The sequence below is a fragment of the Mytilus californianus genome, unplaced genomic scaffold (assembly GCF_021869535.1).
Source record: "Mytilus californianus isolate M0D057914Y unplaced genomic scaffold, xbMytCali1.0.p SCAF_7, whole genome shotgun sequence".
NCBI lineage: Eukaryota > Metazoa > Mollusca > Bivalvia > Mytilida > Mytilidae > Mytilus > Mytilus californianus.
Window position 1 is genome coordinate 69,127,601 of NW_026262723.1, and position 16,469 is coordinate 69,144,069.

Genomic DNA, 16,469 nt, shown 5'->3' on the forward strand with positions numbered 1-16,469 from the left:
CAATAAAGAAAATTAACCAAAGGAAATAATGTCAACTCAATTTACATCAATGCAAAACTATCTATAACACAAGTGTGAACATGTTGAAATGTCTCGCCTGCTTTACTGACCATTGATTTTGTGTTGAAAGTCTTAAAGATAAAAGATTTCACTACAAGTATCACATAAACTTAACATTTTTAAAGATCCATTACAATGAGGTCGTCAGATAAATCCTGTCAGACAGACATGTATACCTTACAATATACCATACACCAAATATAGTTAACCTTTTGCTTATGGTTATTGAAAAGCAGATTAAAACACATTACATTAATATTGACCAATTAAATGTTAAAATGAGGTCAAGGTCAGATTATACCTGCCTGGCAGACATGTACACTTTAAAATCATTCCATACACCAAATATAGTTGACCTACTCTTATAGTATTTGACAGGCTAAACAAATATCAAGCTATCACTCATCAGGATTCTTTTGTTCAAGTAAATGCCATGCCTTGTTTTATAAATGGACAAGCTTAATTCCAAATTCACAATTTGTGTTTTAAATTCTGCCATAACAACTGAAGTAACAAAGATGAAGGTCTTAGAAATAATAGTCGTAGCATGTAAAGCAATAGGTAACATAAAAGTTTCTTTATCTCACTTCACACCCTGAAAAATTTGACCACATTTGTCAGCCTTCATAAATAACCTAATTTACAATATGGGCAGAGGAATTGAATAAAATGCAACCATTACTGCTTACTTGAAAAAATGGAGAATGTGTCCCCATGGACACAGATGATGCCCCCGCTTGCATACAACATTATAAAGGGACATAACTCAAGAACAATAAAAGTAACGCTACCAAATATGGTACTTGATCTGAGTTTTGTGGTAATAAGTATTGTGTAAAGGTTTCATAATGTTTGGTCGGGGCAAACTTAAGTTACAGAACGAAAACTACAAATTTTGCCATTTTTTCGATTTATAAAGGGGCATAACTTGATAATGATTAAAGTGATGCCACCAAAATTCAAATTGATCTTTATTTTGTGGTAATAAGCATTGTGTATAAGTTTCATATCATTTGGTAGAGGCAAACTTAAGTTAGAGAACAGAAACTAAAAATTTTGCAATTTTTCCATTTATAAAGGAGCATAACTCTAGAACGGTTAAAGTGACGCCACCAAAATTCAAACTTGATCTGTGTTTTGTGGTAATAAGCATTGTGTATAAGTTTCATATCATTTGATTGAGGCAAATTTAAGTTAGAGAACAGAAACTAAAAATTTTGAAATTTTTCCATTGATAAAGGGGCATAACTCTAGAACGGTTAGAGTGACGCTACCAAAATTCAAACTTGTTCTGTATTTTGTGGTAATAAGCATTGTGTATAAGTTTCATAACATTTGGTTGAGGCAAACTCAAGTTAGAGAATGGAAACCAATTTTGGGATGTACAGACGTATGGATGTACAGACGGACAAGGGTAACACTTAATGCCCCTGCCGCTACGGCATGAGCATAATGAATTGTGCATATTGACCCAACTGTATAAGAACCTATACACATTTTATAAAAAATTATTGGGGTGTGCTGTTGGGTTCCAGTTTCTATAAACTTTTACCCAATATCTAGTTTTATTTATATATTCTTAAAACATTACATAAACAAATTCTGATACCTCAGATTTTTCAGTTGGCATCATTACTGTGTCCATTAATCCCTGATGTATGCCTATAAAAAAGGAATAAAACTACAATGTAAAAATATTCTCTCAATATGAAAATTAAATTTCTATACCAAAAGCCATTTTAAATGTGTCTAGAAAAGTAACAAGAGGCTCTCAAGAGCCTGAATTGCTCACCTGTAATTTTTTGCTTAAATCTTTCATTAATGATTTTTTTTGCTTTTCAATATATATTAATGAATGGCTTAAAACTTCCATTGAAATGTTCTTTGTATCTGTCATATTTTCTTCAAAATCAAAGAAATGCATTTCACCCCTATGTGCCATTTTAGCCATAGTGGCTATGTTTCTTGACGTACAAGAAAATAAAATACAAAATTTATACCAGATACTCTGAAACTCATTCAGCCCAAGTTTGGCTGAAATTGATTCAGCAGTTTCAAAGGAGAAGATTTTTTAAAGTAAGCAAACCAAATGAACAAATTGTGAAAAATTGATTTTAAAGGGCAATAACTCCTTAAGGGGACAATTGACAATTTTGGTCATCGAACTTTGTAGATCTTACTTTGATGAACATTTTTGCTGTTTACAGTTAACTTTATCATAAATCATTAATTTCTACCTCTCATCAGATTGGCTCTAAATGCTTTGGTTTTTGAGATATAAGCCAAAAATTGCATTTTACCCCTACGTTCTATTTTTAGCCATGGCAGCCATGTTTTTTTAAGAAACAGAAAATAAAACACAAACTTTATTCTAGATACCCTTAGAATCATTCAGCTTAAGTTTGGTTGGAATTGGTTCAGTGGTTTCAGAGAAGAAGATTTTTTAAAGTTAGAAAACATGATAAACAAATTGTGTAAAATTGTCCTTAAAGGGCAATAACTCCTCAAGGGGTCAATTGACAATTTTGATCCAATGAACTTATTTGTAGATCTTACCTTGCTGAACATTTTTGCTGTTTATCATTAATAATATTCAAGATAATAACCAATAAAATGCTCCGCTGGGCGCAGCTTGATACGACCGCAGATGTCCAACCCTGAACAGTTGGGGCAAGCATGGACACAACATTCAAGCTTGATACAGCACTGAATTTGGATTGTGATTAAATATTTGACACAGCATAGGTTTCTGACACAGAATGAATGTGGTCTAAGAACTTAAAATTTTTTAATTTACCTATTCAAACCATATCATTTTTATTTGCTTTTATATATAAATCAGAAATAACCAATTTAAAATGGAAAATTTTAAAGAAAAAAAAAGGAAAAAAAGGAAACCCCCCCAATTTTTTGAATCCCCTTATGATTCATCGGCCTCAAACTCAATTCAAGCCTTCCCTTTGTGGTATGGAACCTTGTAGTACAATTTCAGAAAGATCTATACACTTACACACAAGTTATTGTCATGAAACTAGAAAAATGCTTATTTTTTGCCCCTTTTTTGGCCCCTAATTCCTAAAATTTTGAGGCAATTACCCCCAAGATCAATCCCAGCATTCCCTTAGTGATATGGAACCTTGTGGTACAATGTCAGAGAGATCCATACACTAACACACAAGTTATGTCTGGAAGTTACAAAAATGCTTATTTTTGGCCCCTTTTTCCTTAATTGTTGGTACCATAACCCCCAAAATCAATCCCAACCTTCCTTTTGTGGTATTGAACCTTATGGTAAAATTTCATAGAGATCCATTCACTTAAACTAAAGTTAGAGTGCGACGATGACGATGATGACGCCGCCGATGACGCCAACATCATACCAATATACGACTGCAAAATTTTTTTGAGGTCGTATAAAAACTGCAAAATTTCCTTAAAATTACCAATTTAGTGGCAGCAACCCAACAATGGGTTGTCAGATTCAACTGAAAATTTCAGGGCTGATACAACTTCACCTAATGAACACTTTAACCCCGTGTCAGATTTGCTCTAAATGCTTTGGTTTTTGAGATATAAGCCAAAAACTGGATTTTAATCCTATGTTCTATTTTTAGCCATGGTGGCCATGTTATTTGACAAACAGTAAATAAAACACAAACTTTATTCTAGATACCCTAAGCATCATTCAGCTTAAGTTTGGTTGGAATTGGTTCAGTAGTTTCAGAGGAGAAGATGTTTGAAATAGTTTACACCAGACGGACGCAAAGTGATGGCAAAAGCTCACAGTTCCTTCGGAACGGTGAACTACAAATGGGAGATAGAAAGGCAACCTAAATGTGTTAAAAAATCATTTAATTTTAAGGGACACTATTAAATCTCACCAGATCTTCAACTGTAATGAAAATATAAGATTTTTTTTATAGTTTTTATGTAATAGATATGGATCAATCATTCGAAAATAGTTATACAGCTAGGCACAGGTGACGCTACTTGACCCAAGCAATGTTAGGAGTTTGATCATCCTAATCAACCTAAGACTGACATATATGTAAATTTCCAACTTTTTCTTTGAATTTTCTGTTACACTGAATGATCAGTTTTTGAATGTATTCAACTGATTTTTAGTGTGTTCTCATGTTGTAGTCCCAGCTGGTTAGGGGGAGGTTGTGCTCTAACAAACATGTTTAGCACCTCCACATTCATTATGTGCCTGTAATTCAGTGGATGTCATTTTTGGTTCGTTTAATGTATTGTCATAAATCAGGTTTTCATGTATGAATTGTTTCATATTATGCATGTTTATGCCTTTTATAGCTGACTATACAGTATGGGTTTTTCTCATTGTTGAAGGCTTTACAAGGACCTCCTCATCCTTTGGTCTGTGGTGGATAGTTGTTTCATTGACAATAATACCAAATCTCCTTTTTTTATATATCTAGTTCTCAGATAATACAAATAATATCAACAACCCATAACAACTAAAAAATGTTCACTTTTATAAATATAAAATAAAATGACAAAAAACAAAATTACAAAATGTATTCCTTAAAAGTTAAAAAGTAGGATCAAACCTTGTAGATTAAAATTTGAAAAACAGATTTTTATTCATCGTAAAATAGTTTCAGTATTCTTCAGGTTGAAAAACAGATTAATTTCTAATTTGAAAAAATTCATATGACATTGCAACAATTAAATGATTTAAACAGTATAACAATATTAATATTTTTGTTTACAATAAATAACATGCAGTACAATAACAGTAGAAAATGGTTTACTTAGAAAACAATTCCTATGATGTTATGACAATACTGTGGATTCATTAATATTTATGGAATACCAATTTTCACGGATTCCATTTGAAAACACACATTTAATTAATATATAAGAAGATGTGGTATGAGTGCCAATGAGACAACTCTCCATCCAAGTCACAATGTATATAAAGTAGACAATTATAGGTCAAAGTAGTTAATTTGATAGGAACAAGTAATGAAACTTGAAATTAGGTACCCTGGAAATATCCAAAATAAGGTAACACACAGATTAGCCCAAATTAGGTAGTTTTAAACACATTTTATTTTCTTAAATATGCAAAAAGGATAAGACACAAGTTAATTTAACTTATGATGTCTTCTCCCAAAATAAGGTACCCTCATAATAGCCATTGTTTTTTCCAAATGAGAAATTGATTTCAATGAAAATAAATGAATCCACACAATAGAATTGAGACATTATAAGAGAAAAATAATAACATGAAGTGTGATGCCATTATAAACTTGTTCATATCAAGTAGAATGCTGATGACTGTGTCATTAAACATTCTTCCATGGTTTCAATGTTAAACTCATTTATTAAAGTTACCATGGTCAGATTTACAGGGACTGTAGATGGATAAAAAAAAACACCATGGCATTAAACTTGATCTGTTTTTACTAATATTCATTTTTCCAATGTTAAAGTATTCATATCCATTCCAAGAAATTTTCTAAATTCTCTTTTTTGTAATAATAAACATTTCTGATTCAATGACATCCTCTACCTCATATTAAGTACAGTGAAATCTATATGAACAAATCTTCAATTGAACTTACTCATTAATTAAGCCAAGATTGGTATAGATTGTTTGAATTTTAGAGGTAAATGCAATTTGTCAAGCTTTCAGTTTTGAAAAGATTCTTTTTATCCAAGATTGGTTGTGGTAGATTTCACTGTAGCTAACACTAAATAAAACAAAACAAATAACAACACAACACATCATACCCTCTGTTTAATTCACACATTGCAAAGGAAGATAAAGGCATTTCATTGTAAGGTGAATATTTAATTTTGTTTCAACATGTTAAAAGCAATAATTCAATAAAAATATGAGTCATATTTCATTTTCTTGTTTCCAAAAGTAGTTGATATTTCTAACTTGCTTCTTGAATATCATTATTTAAAACTCTGTACTCTTCAATTTAAACTTCATTTCGTGCAAAATTTTCATTCTCCTTAAGCTCATCAAAATGTCATGATTTATTGATTTTTTTAACCAACTGTAGTAAAGTATAATATTCAGTGATAGTTAAATTTCTGTGTTTGGAAAGAAACTAAGCATAACATCCTTATATTAAAGGGTTAATTTTGAAATATGGAAGGTTTGCAGTATTACTAATCAACATGTATTTTGTATTTATTATAAAACTACTGTTAAATGTAACATAGAAACTCCCTATAACAAGTTTTCTTTATATCTCAAATTAGATAAATTCATACATTCTATCAAGGTATTTTCTTTTAAATTTTGACAAACTTTTTTCACTAATGTAATACAAGAAAGCCAAGGTATTACGTCACACTAACAAAGCATTTAAGCCCTTCATATTCCAAATAAAGAAATAAAACTTCAAAGGTCAAATGCATGATCTTGTGACCTTTAGTCTACTTACCATCGTTATGTCCCATGGCATATAACAAACACAGTGCAAACAAAGCTTCATAATCATTCTCACTACATTCCAATGCATTGAATATGGCTTCTAAATAGGCTCTGGAAAATATGAATGTGATAGTGTTGTAAATAATTTGATTTATTTTTCATTGTAACTACTGTAAACCAACTTATTTTCAGGGAAACTTTTTTCACGTTTAGCCCTTTTTAAACAATTCAAATTCGTTAGAAGTTAGTACCTATAGGTCACTCTACGGCTTCAACAATAAGCAGATCCCATACCCTTTACAGCAACAAATGGCAACCACAGAATTACAGGCTCCTGAATTGGAAAATACAGAATGTAACAGGTTAAACATGTTTGCAAGCACCCAACCCTCCCCTTTTCTCTGACAGTGACACATATTTACCTATTTTCAAGACTAAATGTTGTTTGTTTCTGTTCTATATTTGTTCCTGTAGAGGTTCTCTGTGAGCCATATAATTTTTCCTCATCTGTAGAATTTTGAGTAGGTAGGTCTGCCTCTGTTGTTGGAGGTGTAGGAACCCTCTCTGTAAAATGTTTAAGTAAAATTTTATTAAAGTAGTCATTTTCAGACTTTCATAATTTGTCACAAATTTTGCATGTTTATGTAGTTTTTTCAGCTTTTAAAAAAATTATTGTTATATTGGTAACTGAATTATTGAATTGAGCTTACCATATAATAGTCTATTGATATAGCTAGGATTTAAGGGCAGACGGGGACAATTTCAAAATGAATGTCACATTTGCATGGTTTCTTATCTGAAAAGGGACAAACTTGATAATGTTTATAGATGAAAAATTAAAATAATTAAATTAATTAAGTTATTTTTGATGGATTTATTGTATTTTATGGTCGTTTACAAAGTTTTTTTCAGAAGTTAAAACAATAATTTTTCATTGAAAAGTATTTGTTTTCCATCAGGGAGCTGCACTCTCTATAGCTATCTATAAATTATAACAAGGACACTGAAAAGAAGTTTGTTCAATATTTAGTGAAGAATATTTTAACCATATAATTCTACGACAAAAAACATTTGAATTTGAAATGAAACCAACTTTATTGTAATGCTCAGATAAATTCAATGTCTGGTTTGACTGGATATGGATTGATGAGAGGGCAGAAGATGTATGAATAAGTTTTTTTCATACTTGGCCGATAACATTCCAAATAGGTCGATTCTTATTTATTTTGTGATTCAAGGAGATAGGTGTGGGTCAAATTAATGACTGAACTGACTGCTTGGTATTCTTTAAAGTAAACACAGAGTGTCAGCATGATATATTCTTTCATTTCATTTGTAAATAATTATCTTTCAACATAGAACATTGATTGTACAACATGCTAGTACACACAAAAATAATCTAATAAAAATAATTCAACATTTTAAACACAATACACAAATAATTAATACAATCAACAAGAGTGCACATGCTTAAGTGTCAGCAATACAAGTACACAATCATTCTATACACCACATAAAGTTGACCTTTTGCTTACAGTATCTAAGTAACTGACCTCACGATGACAAATGTACAATGAAAATGAGGTCATGGTCAAATGAACCCTGACAGATGGACATGTATACCTTGCAAAGATTCTATATACCAAATATATTTTTCCTTTAACTCGTGATAAGTAAGAAAATCACATAATAAAAAACTAAACTATGAAAATAAGGAAAAGAACGATTACCCATGCCCGAACATAAGGCATCTGTATACAAATTACAAGATATAAAGTATCCATGTCTTCTAACTTAGGAAATATATAGATTTATATTTAAAGTTGTTGCTGCTTCTGCAGACTGATAAGAATCCCTATGTCTTACAGGCGAGACAAAGAATCCCTATGTCTTACAGGCGAGACAAAGAATCCCTATGTCTTACAGGCGAGACAAGGAATCCCTATGTCTTACAGGCCAGACAAAGAATCCCTATGTCTTACAGGCCAGACAAAGAATCCCTATGTCTTACAGGCGAGACAAAGAATCCCTATGTCTTAGAGGCGAGACAATAGCCACTTGTAATTGAATTATACATTAGTTCAAGCTGCAATTTTCTTCAGTGCACCACCTCATGACTTATTCTGTGTTAACAAGAAAGCAATTTGCTCCATTGCCATTATATATGTATATAAACCAGCTCTTTAGTAATCACATCAATTAGTTATTTATTATGACTGTTGGTACTTGCATAGTAAGTCTTTTAAATATGGTATACATATTGCATGAAAATAACAGAATAATCTCAATGAGATAAGGCTACAACAGAAGATTCCAACATACATAAGATCAAAATAATTCCATAACAGTCTACATACATGACATATGATTACATAATAACAAACTAAACAAAATAAATTAAAAGCATTTAGATTGGTGCATCTTCAGAAACATTCTATAAATAGATATATATAGTGTGGTTGTTTTAACCAATAACTGATATTTTGTAGTACAAATTAAAATTTGTATAAAATTACAACTTATAAACAACATATAGATATAATATCCATAAAAAAATTGTATACTCCATGATTGTAGAATCCCTATAATTTACGTAATGTATGTACTGTACATCAACTTACCTTATAGAGGGTTATTTTCACGATTTTCATTGAATAAGGTATACAAAATATTTTGCCGGTTATCATTTTAGCGAATTCAAATCTTTTATACAATACCATTGCATGTTCACTTTTAAATTGGCGGAATTTATTTTGGTAATTTTGTTCTATCTGAAAAAATAAGCGAAAATTTACACCCCCCGCGAAAATAACCCACTAGATGGTATTTTTGTGAATACTTTATTTTGCATTTCTTTAACCATTTCTAGTCAAATTTGAAGAGAATTATTTTGATATATTATAATTTTATTAATGTATTTAGAAAGGGAAGATCCAAATTTCACACGTTCATAACAATATATATATTGGTGCTATTTTTCCTCTTATGAAAGTCAAGAAAATAATTTGGTATTCAAGACGACATATGTTGGTTAACTGTATCTGAAAATGCATCAAAGATAGCAAAGGCCTGTAATATTATGTACCATGCACTTCAGTTTGCTCTGTCATTGACTGAGTTCTCATATAAAATGTTGAGTTGCCTGTTGTAACAGGTTCCTCTAATTCACCTTGATGGAATGGATGTTGACCTCTGTTGCTCTCTAATGTGGCTTCTAAAGATTCATCTGGGGCTACAAATTCTCTCAATCTCTGAAAAAGGAGAAAATATTCCATTAAATCAATTTATTTGATTCATATCAAATAGGATTCCCATCTGGTACAATTGTACAGTCTTAGTTCGATGTGTACATATGGAAGCATATGTTATTTTTTAAGTTTCAAAGTAAGTTTGCTTTAAAAACTTCATATTATTCTAAAAGGCTCATGTACAATTGCCAAAAAAATAGAAATTACTACACATTTATAAATGAAAAATAAATAAATGGAAGGTGCAAAATCAATGTGCAACTAAATTTGCCATAGAAAGAACTGTCAATGTAATATAAATTTGGTACGAGTTAAAAAATAATTCATTAAAAAGCAGGCAAAGGATACCAAGGGGTCATTCAAAACTCATATACTAGTATCACAGAAAAAACACCTTGGGGAAAAAAAACCCTTAAAATGACGAAAAGATGAACAAATCCACAAAACACTACATAGCAAGCTAAGTAAAAGAAAAATATGTCTGAGGACATGAATTCCCCCGCTCAAGCTTCAAACAAACGAAAATGGGATGGACGAATGGACGGATGGTCAAGGGTAACACTTAATATAATAAATGGAGAATGTGTCCATGGGACACAGATGATGCCCCGCTTGCATATAACTTTAGAAAGGGCATAACTCGAGAACGATAAAAGTGACGCCACCCAAATTCGAACTTGATCTGTGTTTTGGGATAATAAGCATTGTGTACGAGTTTCATAATATTTGGTTGAGGCAAACTAAAGTTAGTGATTGGAAACCAATTTTGGGACATACATACAGACGGACGGACAGACTGACAAGGGTAACACTTAATACATCCTCCGGTGACAGCAGGGGCATAAAAATTGAGCAAAATTGAACTGAGGTGCTCCTGAAGGTTAAGAAGTTCCTGCTCCACATTAGACATCCATCATTATAACTTACAGTTTGTGGTGAATCACTTGAGGCTTCTTGTTGTTGTACACTTATGTCCCCTTGAAATATAATTTCTGCCAGCTGTCTTACTAATGGTGCATAACTAATTATCAAAAACACCTGGAAAAATAATAAAGACCAATTTATATTTTATTTATTACACCTCATTTCCCAATATCTATTTAATGTAAATCCTCATCAAAATACTGATTAAAATAAAAACTTCTGTGTCATTTGGGTGCTTGTGGAGAGTTGTCTCATTGGCAATCATACCACATCTTCTTATTTTATTTTTCCAATCATGTATTTTATACATAGATCATTTGACTATTTACCGGATTTGTAATAACATAAGCAACACGACGGGTGCCACATGTGGAGCAGGATCTGCTTACCCTTCCGGAGCACCTGAGATCACCCCCAGTTTTTGGTGGGGTTCGTGTTGCTTAGTCTTTAGTTTTCTATGTTGTGTCATCTGTACTATTATTTGTCTGTTTGTCTTTTTATTTTTGGCCATGACGTATTCAGTTTGTTTTCGATCTATGAGTTTGACTGTCCCTCTGGTATCTTTCGTCCCTCTTTTGATGACTATGAAAACAGAAAATTAATCAATTATACTGCCAGGTATATCATTTATGTTATATAATTCATATGAGTACACAAATTTTCAACAAAAATTACCCAAAGTAAAAAAAGATATTAACAAGATGAATTGATCATTTTAATAGTTTTACTCTATTTCTATTTAAAAACATGAATATTATTATCCCTATCCTATATAGTACTAAAATAATCGATCACCCTTGATCTTTTAACTCTTCTGAGATATAGCTGAAGTAAACCTTTGCTTTAAAATTCCAAAAATCTTATGACAGAGCATGCACGATAGCACAGTTAACTTTCAATATCATCTGCATTTTCAAAAAAATAATCCAAGACATTGCTGATATTAACCTTTGATAATAGTTCCATTTACCTCCCTTATTAAATTTAGGCATGACAGAAGTTATTATAATTTTAAATAATAACTGGTGGAGATTCATTTGTATTACCAACCTGAGATAATAGATACAGTGCCACTACAGAACTTATATGTTTCTTATCTCCCTGAAAAATACAAAAAGACAAAAATATTAAAATTAAGTAATTTCTGACAAAATGCCTCAAACATTTTCCCGTTGTATTAATTTTATTATCTAAATTTTTTACAATATAAAGTTATCTCAGGGTTTCATAAGATCAGCACCTTCAGATTGTTATACCTTCATTTAATTCTATTTTTCAAATGTGAGGTCAGAGGTCTGTAAAGGGAGATAACTCGATTCTGCAATGGAATTCTTTGTAAATTTCAATTTTCTTTTATAGAACCATTACTCATTTTATGATGAGTATCTAATGGTAAGTCAAATAACAAAATTTATCATTTGTAAGCTTCCTTTATATGAATCACTTTTTGTTTTTAATTCCATAATTAATTATAACATGGACTGACACTTACCATGCTTAATCTAAATGTAACTTTTTTTTTGTACATATGTCTAAAACTGCTTGAATTGAGAGGTCATATCAAATCAATAAAATCAAAACAAACCAATACTGGATCAACATGATGTATGATTTACCTAAATCTAAGCATATAAATCATACTTGTCTATTGTTGAAGATTAATTGACCTCTAGATGTCTTGTGGGTTTATTTTTTGTGTTGTTGGATTGGTGTTTCTTTTGCGTTTTCCAAACACCTCCTTTTATTGAGGTATAATGTTATTATGTTAAGACATTGTTCTTAACACTGTAAATTCAGACATTTTGACGATTTATTTGTTATTGCGAAAATTGTGATGAGATAGGTTTTGAAAAAATTCGTAAGGGTTCCGCGGAACCCAGTGTCTCGCCTACTTTTGCTGCCAGTCACAGGCTCAACAAAAATGGGGAAAAAATTATTAAAAATTTTCCTATAGATACTATCTTTTGATTGTAAGAAGCTTCTGTCCAAGTTTGGTAAAAATCCAGAATGGTTTATGAATCTAATAATTTTTTTAAAAACTTTTAACTGCAGACTGTATGTAATGTTAACTGGAAGAAAAACTAAGTCCATTCATAAGTTATATACGGAAAAACAGGAAATAAATTTCCTTCTAGATACTAGCTTTTGATCATAAACAAGCTTCTGTCCAAGTTTGGTAGAAATCCAGGATAGTTTAAGAAAGTTATTAAAATTTTTAAAACTTTAACCACAGAGTGAATGTAATGTTAACTGGCAGAAAAACTAAGTCCATTTATAAGTAAAATACGGATAAATAGGATTTTTTTTTTACAAAATTTACTTCTGGATACTATCTGATGATCATAAACAAGCTTCTGTCCAAGTTTGGTAGAAATCCAGGAAATTTTATGAAAGTTATTAAAATTTTAAAAACTTTAACCACAGAGTGAATGTAATGTTAACTGGCAGAAAAACTAAGTCCATTTATACGTAAAATACAGAAAAACTGGATTTTTTTTTTACAAAACTTACTTCTGGATACTATCTTATGATGATAAACAAGCTTCTGTCCAAGTTTGGTAGAAATCCAGGATAGTTTAAGAAAGTTATTAAAATTTCAAAAACTTTAACCACAGAGTGAATATTTGTGGATGCCGCTGCTGCCAGAATGTAGGATTGCTATGTCTCGCTTTTGCGACAAAAGTCGCAGGCTCGACAAAAATAAAAACTTTGCCTTTTGAATTCATTATTTGAATGCAAAATTTCTGAAATAGATATAGTTAATCTTGCATTTCTGTCCATTTTTCAACAGTCCCAATAATAAATGCATGCAAAAATTCAAAAAATTTACATTATATACAATTTTCAAGCCATCACACAACGTCTTTTATTACCTGTCTTCCATTATGTTTTTTCCTCATGGTCAGACAATAGACATACAGTGGTATAAGTAGTCTGTTTAAGAATTGGTCTGTCAGTACTTCGTTGAGAGTATCGATGTTGATACACAATATGTCATTCAGGTAGTGGAGATGATCTAAATGTTCTGCTACTAAATCTGCCAGCCTGTTTCTACTTTGGTGACTAAAAAAATAAAGTAAAATTTATAAAAATTAATTTTACATTATTTCATGAATAAATAAAAGATTATTTAATGGTCAGATGGACTTTTTCATTCAATTTGGTTATATTTACTAGGAATATCACAAAGTCATTTTAAAATTAGGACTTTACAAATTAAGCATTAGGAATTTGATAATTTCCGAGGGAATATGAGAAATAGTAGAGATCAATGAATCATAAACTTTCTTGGTAATAAATGGGGAATGTGTCCATGGGACACAGATGATGCCCCCGCTTGCATATAACGTTATAATGGGACATAACTCAAGAACGGTAATAGTGACACTACCAAAAGTTGTACCGGTACTTGATCTGAGCTTTGTGGTAATAAGCATTGTGTATAAGATTCATAACATTTGGTTGAGGTAAACTTAAGTTTGAGAACAGAAACAAAAAATTCAGCAATTTTTCCGTTTGTAAGGGGCATAACTCTAGAAAGGTAAAAGTGACACCAACTAAATTCAAACTTGATCTGTGTTTTGTGGTAATAAGCATTGTGTATAAGTTTCATAACATTTGGTTGAGGCTAACTAAAGTTATAGAGAACGGAAACCAATTTTGGGACGTACAGACATACGGACGTAAGAACGTACAGTACAGACTACAGAAGGACAAGGGTAAAACTTAATGCCCCCTCTGCTACTGCGGGGGCATTAAAAATAATTTAAATCTTCTGATACTGTGAGTAATTGAACCACAAATTCAAATCTTCAACAAAGGAAACATTTTTTATAGGCTTATATGCAAACTTTGGCAAAACCATGAAATCAAATATCCATGAAAGTATAATTTTTCCTCCATCCACAAAAATAGGTACCCATGAAAATAAATGAATTCACAGTACTCCCAAGTATTATTACAGAGATAGCCCAACTGTGGTGCTTATATAATCACTTTCACAAAGCATTTATATTCACAAATATTGACCATGTGACATCAATCTTCCTACACAGATATCTTTTATGACAACATAATCATAACCTTTTTTGGCAGACATGCATGACTGAACTCAGACACAGCCCAGTGAATACATTTAAAAAACTGAAGTCAGAAGCTGTTTGGTGTGATGCCAAAACTGCAAATATGTGAACTAGCAGGATTCAATGTGATTCAAAAATATGAAAATAGGAGATGTGGTTTGATTGTCAATGAGACAACTATCCAACAGAGTCCAATATAAAAATAAGGAAATGTGGTATACCGGTAATTGCTAATGAGACAATGATCTGACCTAATCCAAATTGGCTTTTCAATAAAGAACTAAAAAATAACTGTTTCAACCAATACTTAATCTGCTAAGATTGCATAATAATATTACTGATATTTTTTAAAGAAAACTTAAAAAAGATGCATACAGTATACCAAAGCTTAATCAAAATCTGATGATAGATATGACCATAACAAACTAGAGGCTCTAAAGAGCCTGTGTCGCTCACCTTGGTCTATGTGAATATTAAATAAAGGACGCAGATGGATTCATGACAAAATTGTGTTTTGGTGATGGTGATGTGTTTGTACATCTTAATTTACTGAACATTTTTCCTGCTTACAATTATCTCTATCTATAATTAACTTGGCCCAGTAGTTTCAGAGGAGAAGATTTTTGTAAAAGATTACTAAGATTTACGAAAAAATGGTTAAAAATTGACTATAAAGGGCAATAACTCCTAAAGGGGTCAACTGACAATTTCGGTCATGTTGACTTATTTGTAGATCTTACTTTGCCGACATTTATTGTTTTTTACAGTTTATCTCTATCTATAATAATATTCAAGATAATAACCAAAAACAGCAAAATTACCTTAAAATTACCAATTCAAAGGCAGCAACCCAACAACGGGTTGTCCGATTCATCTGAAAATTTCAGGGCAGATAGATCTTGACCTGATAAACAATTTTACTTCTGTCAGATTTGCTTTAAATGCTTTGGTTTTTGAGTTAAAAGCCAAAAACTGAATTTTACCCCTATGTTCTATTTTTAGCCGTGGCGGCCATCTTGGTTGGTTGACCAGGTCACGCCACACATTTTTAAAACTAGATAACCAAATGATGATTGTGGCCAAGTTTGGTTTAATTTGGCCACGTAGTTTCAGAGGAGAAGATTTTTGTAAAAGATTACTAAGATTTACGAAAAATAGTTAAAAATTGACTATAAAGGGCAATAACTCCTAAAGGGGTCAACTGACCATTTCAGTCATGTTGACTTATTTGTTAATCTTACTTTGCTGAACATTATTGCTGTTTACAGTTTATCTCTATCTATAATAATATTCAAGATAATAACCAAAAACAGCAAAATTTCCTTAAAATTACCAATTCAGGGGCAGCAACCAAACAACAGGTTGTTCGATTCATCTGAAAATTTCAGGGCAGATAGATCTTGACCTGATAAACAATTTTACTTCATGTCAGATTTGCTCTAAATGCTTTGGTTTTTGAGTTATAAGCCAAAAACTGCATTTTACCCCTATGTTTTATTTTTAGCTGTGGCCGCCATCTTGGTTGGTTGGCCGGGTCACGCCACACATTTTTTAAACTAGATACCCCAATGATGATTGTGGCCAAGTTTGGTTTAGTTTGGCCCAGTTGTTTCAGAGGAGAAGATTTTTGTAAAAGATAACTTAGATTTACGAAAAATGGTTAAAAATTGACTATAAAGGGCAATAACTCCTAAAGGGGTCAACTGACCATTTCAGTCATGTTGACTTATTTGTTAA

The 16,469-nt window shown here is 31.5% G+C and overlaps 1 protein-coding gene across 3 annotated transcripts in view; it reads right to left on the bottom strand.

Moving 5' to 3' along the window:
- LOC127709955 (protein CLEC16A-like) overlaps window positions 1-16,469 on the bottom strand; it is a 126,063-nt gene that overhangs the window by 91,458 nt on the left and 18,136 nt on the right. For 2 of the 3 annotated variants that reach the window (XM_052215658.1, XM_052215657.1), the window contains exons 8-14: window positions 13,524-13,713; window positions 11,701-11,751; window positions 10,654-10,764; window positions 9,564-9,729; window positions 6,901-7,042; window positions 6,489-6,589; window positions 1,670-1,722 (exon numbers count right to left, since the gene is read on the bottom strand). In XM_052215658.1, coding sequence (XP_052071618.1) covers window positions 1,670-1,722; window positions 6,489-6,589; window positions 6,901-7,042; window positions 9,564-9,729; window positions 10,654-10,764; window positions 11,701-11,751; window positions 13,524-13,713 — 814 coding nt within the window. The remainder of the gene's footprint in view (window positions 1-1,669; window positions 1,723-6,488; window positions 6,590-6,900; window positions 7,043-9,563; window positions 9,730-10,653; window positions 10,765-11,700; window positions 11,752-13,523; window positions 13,714-16,469) is intronic. The other variant, XM_052215659.1, reaches the window with a different exon arrangement.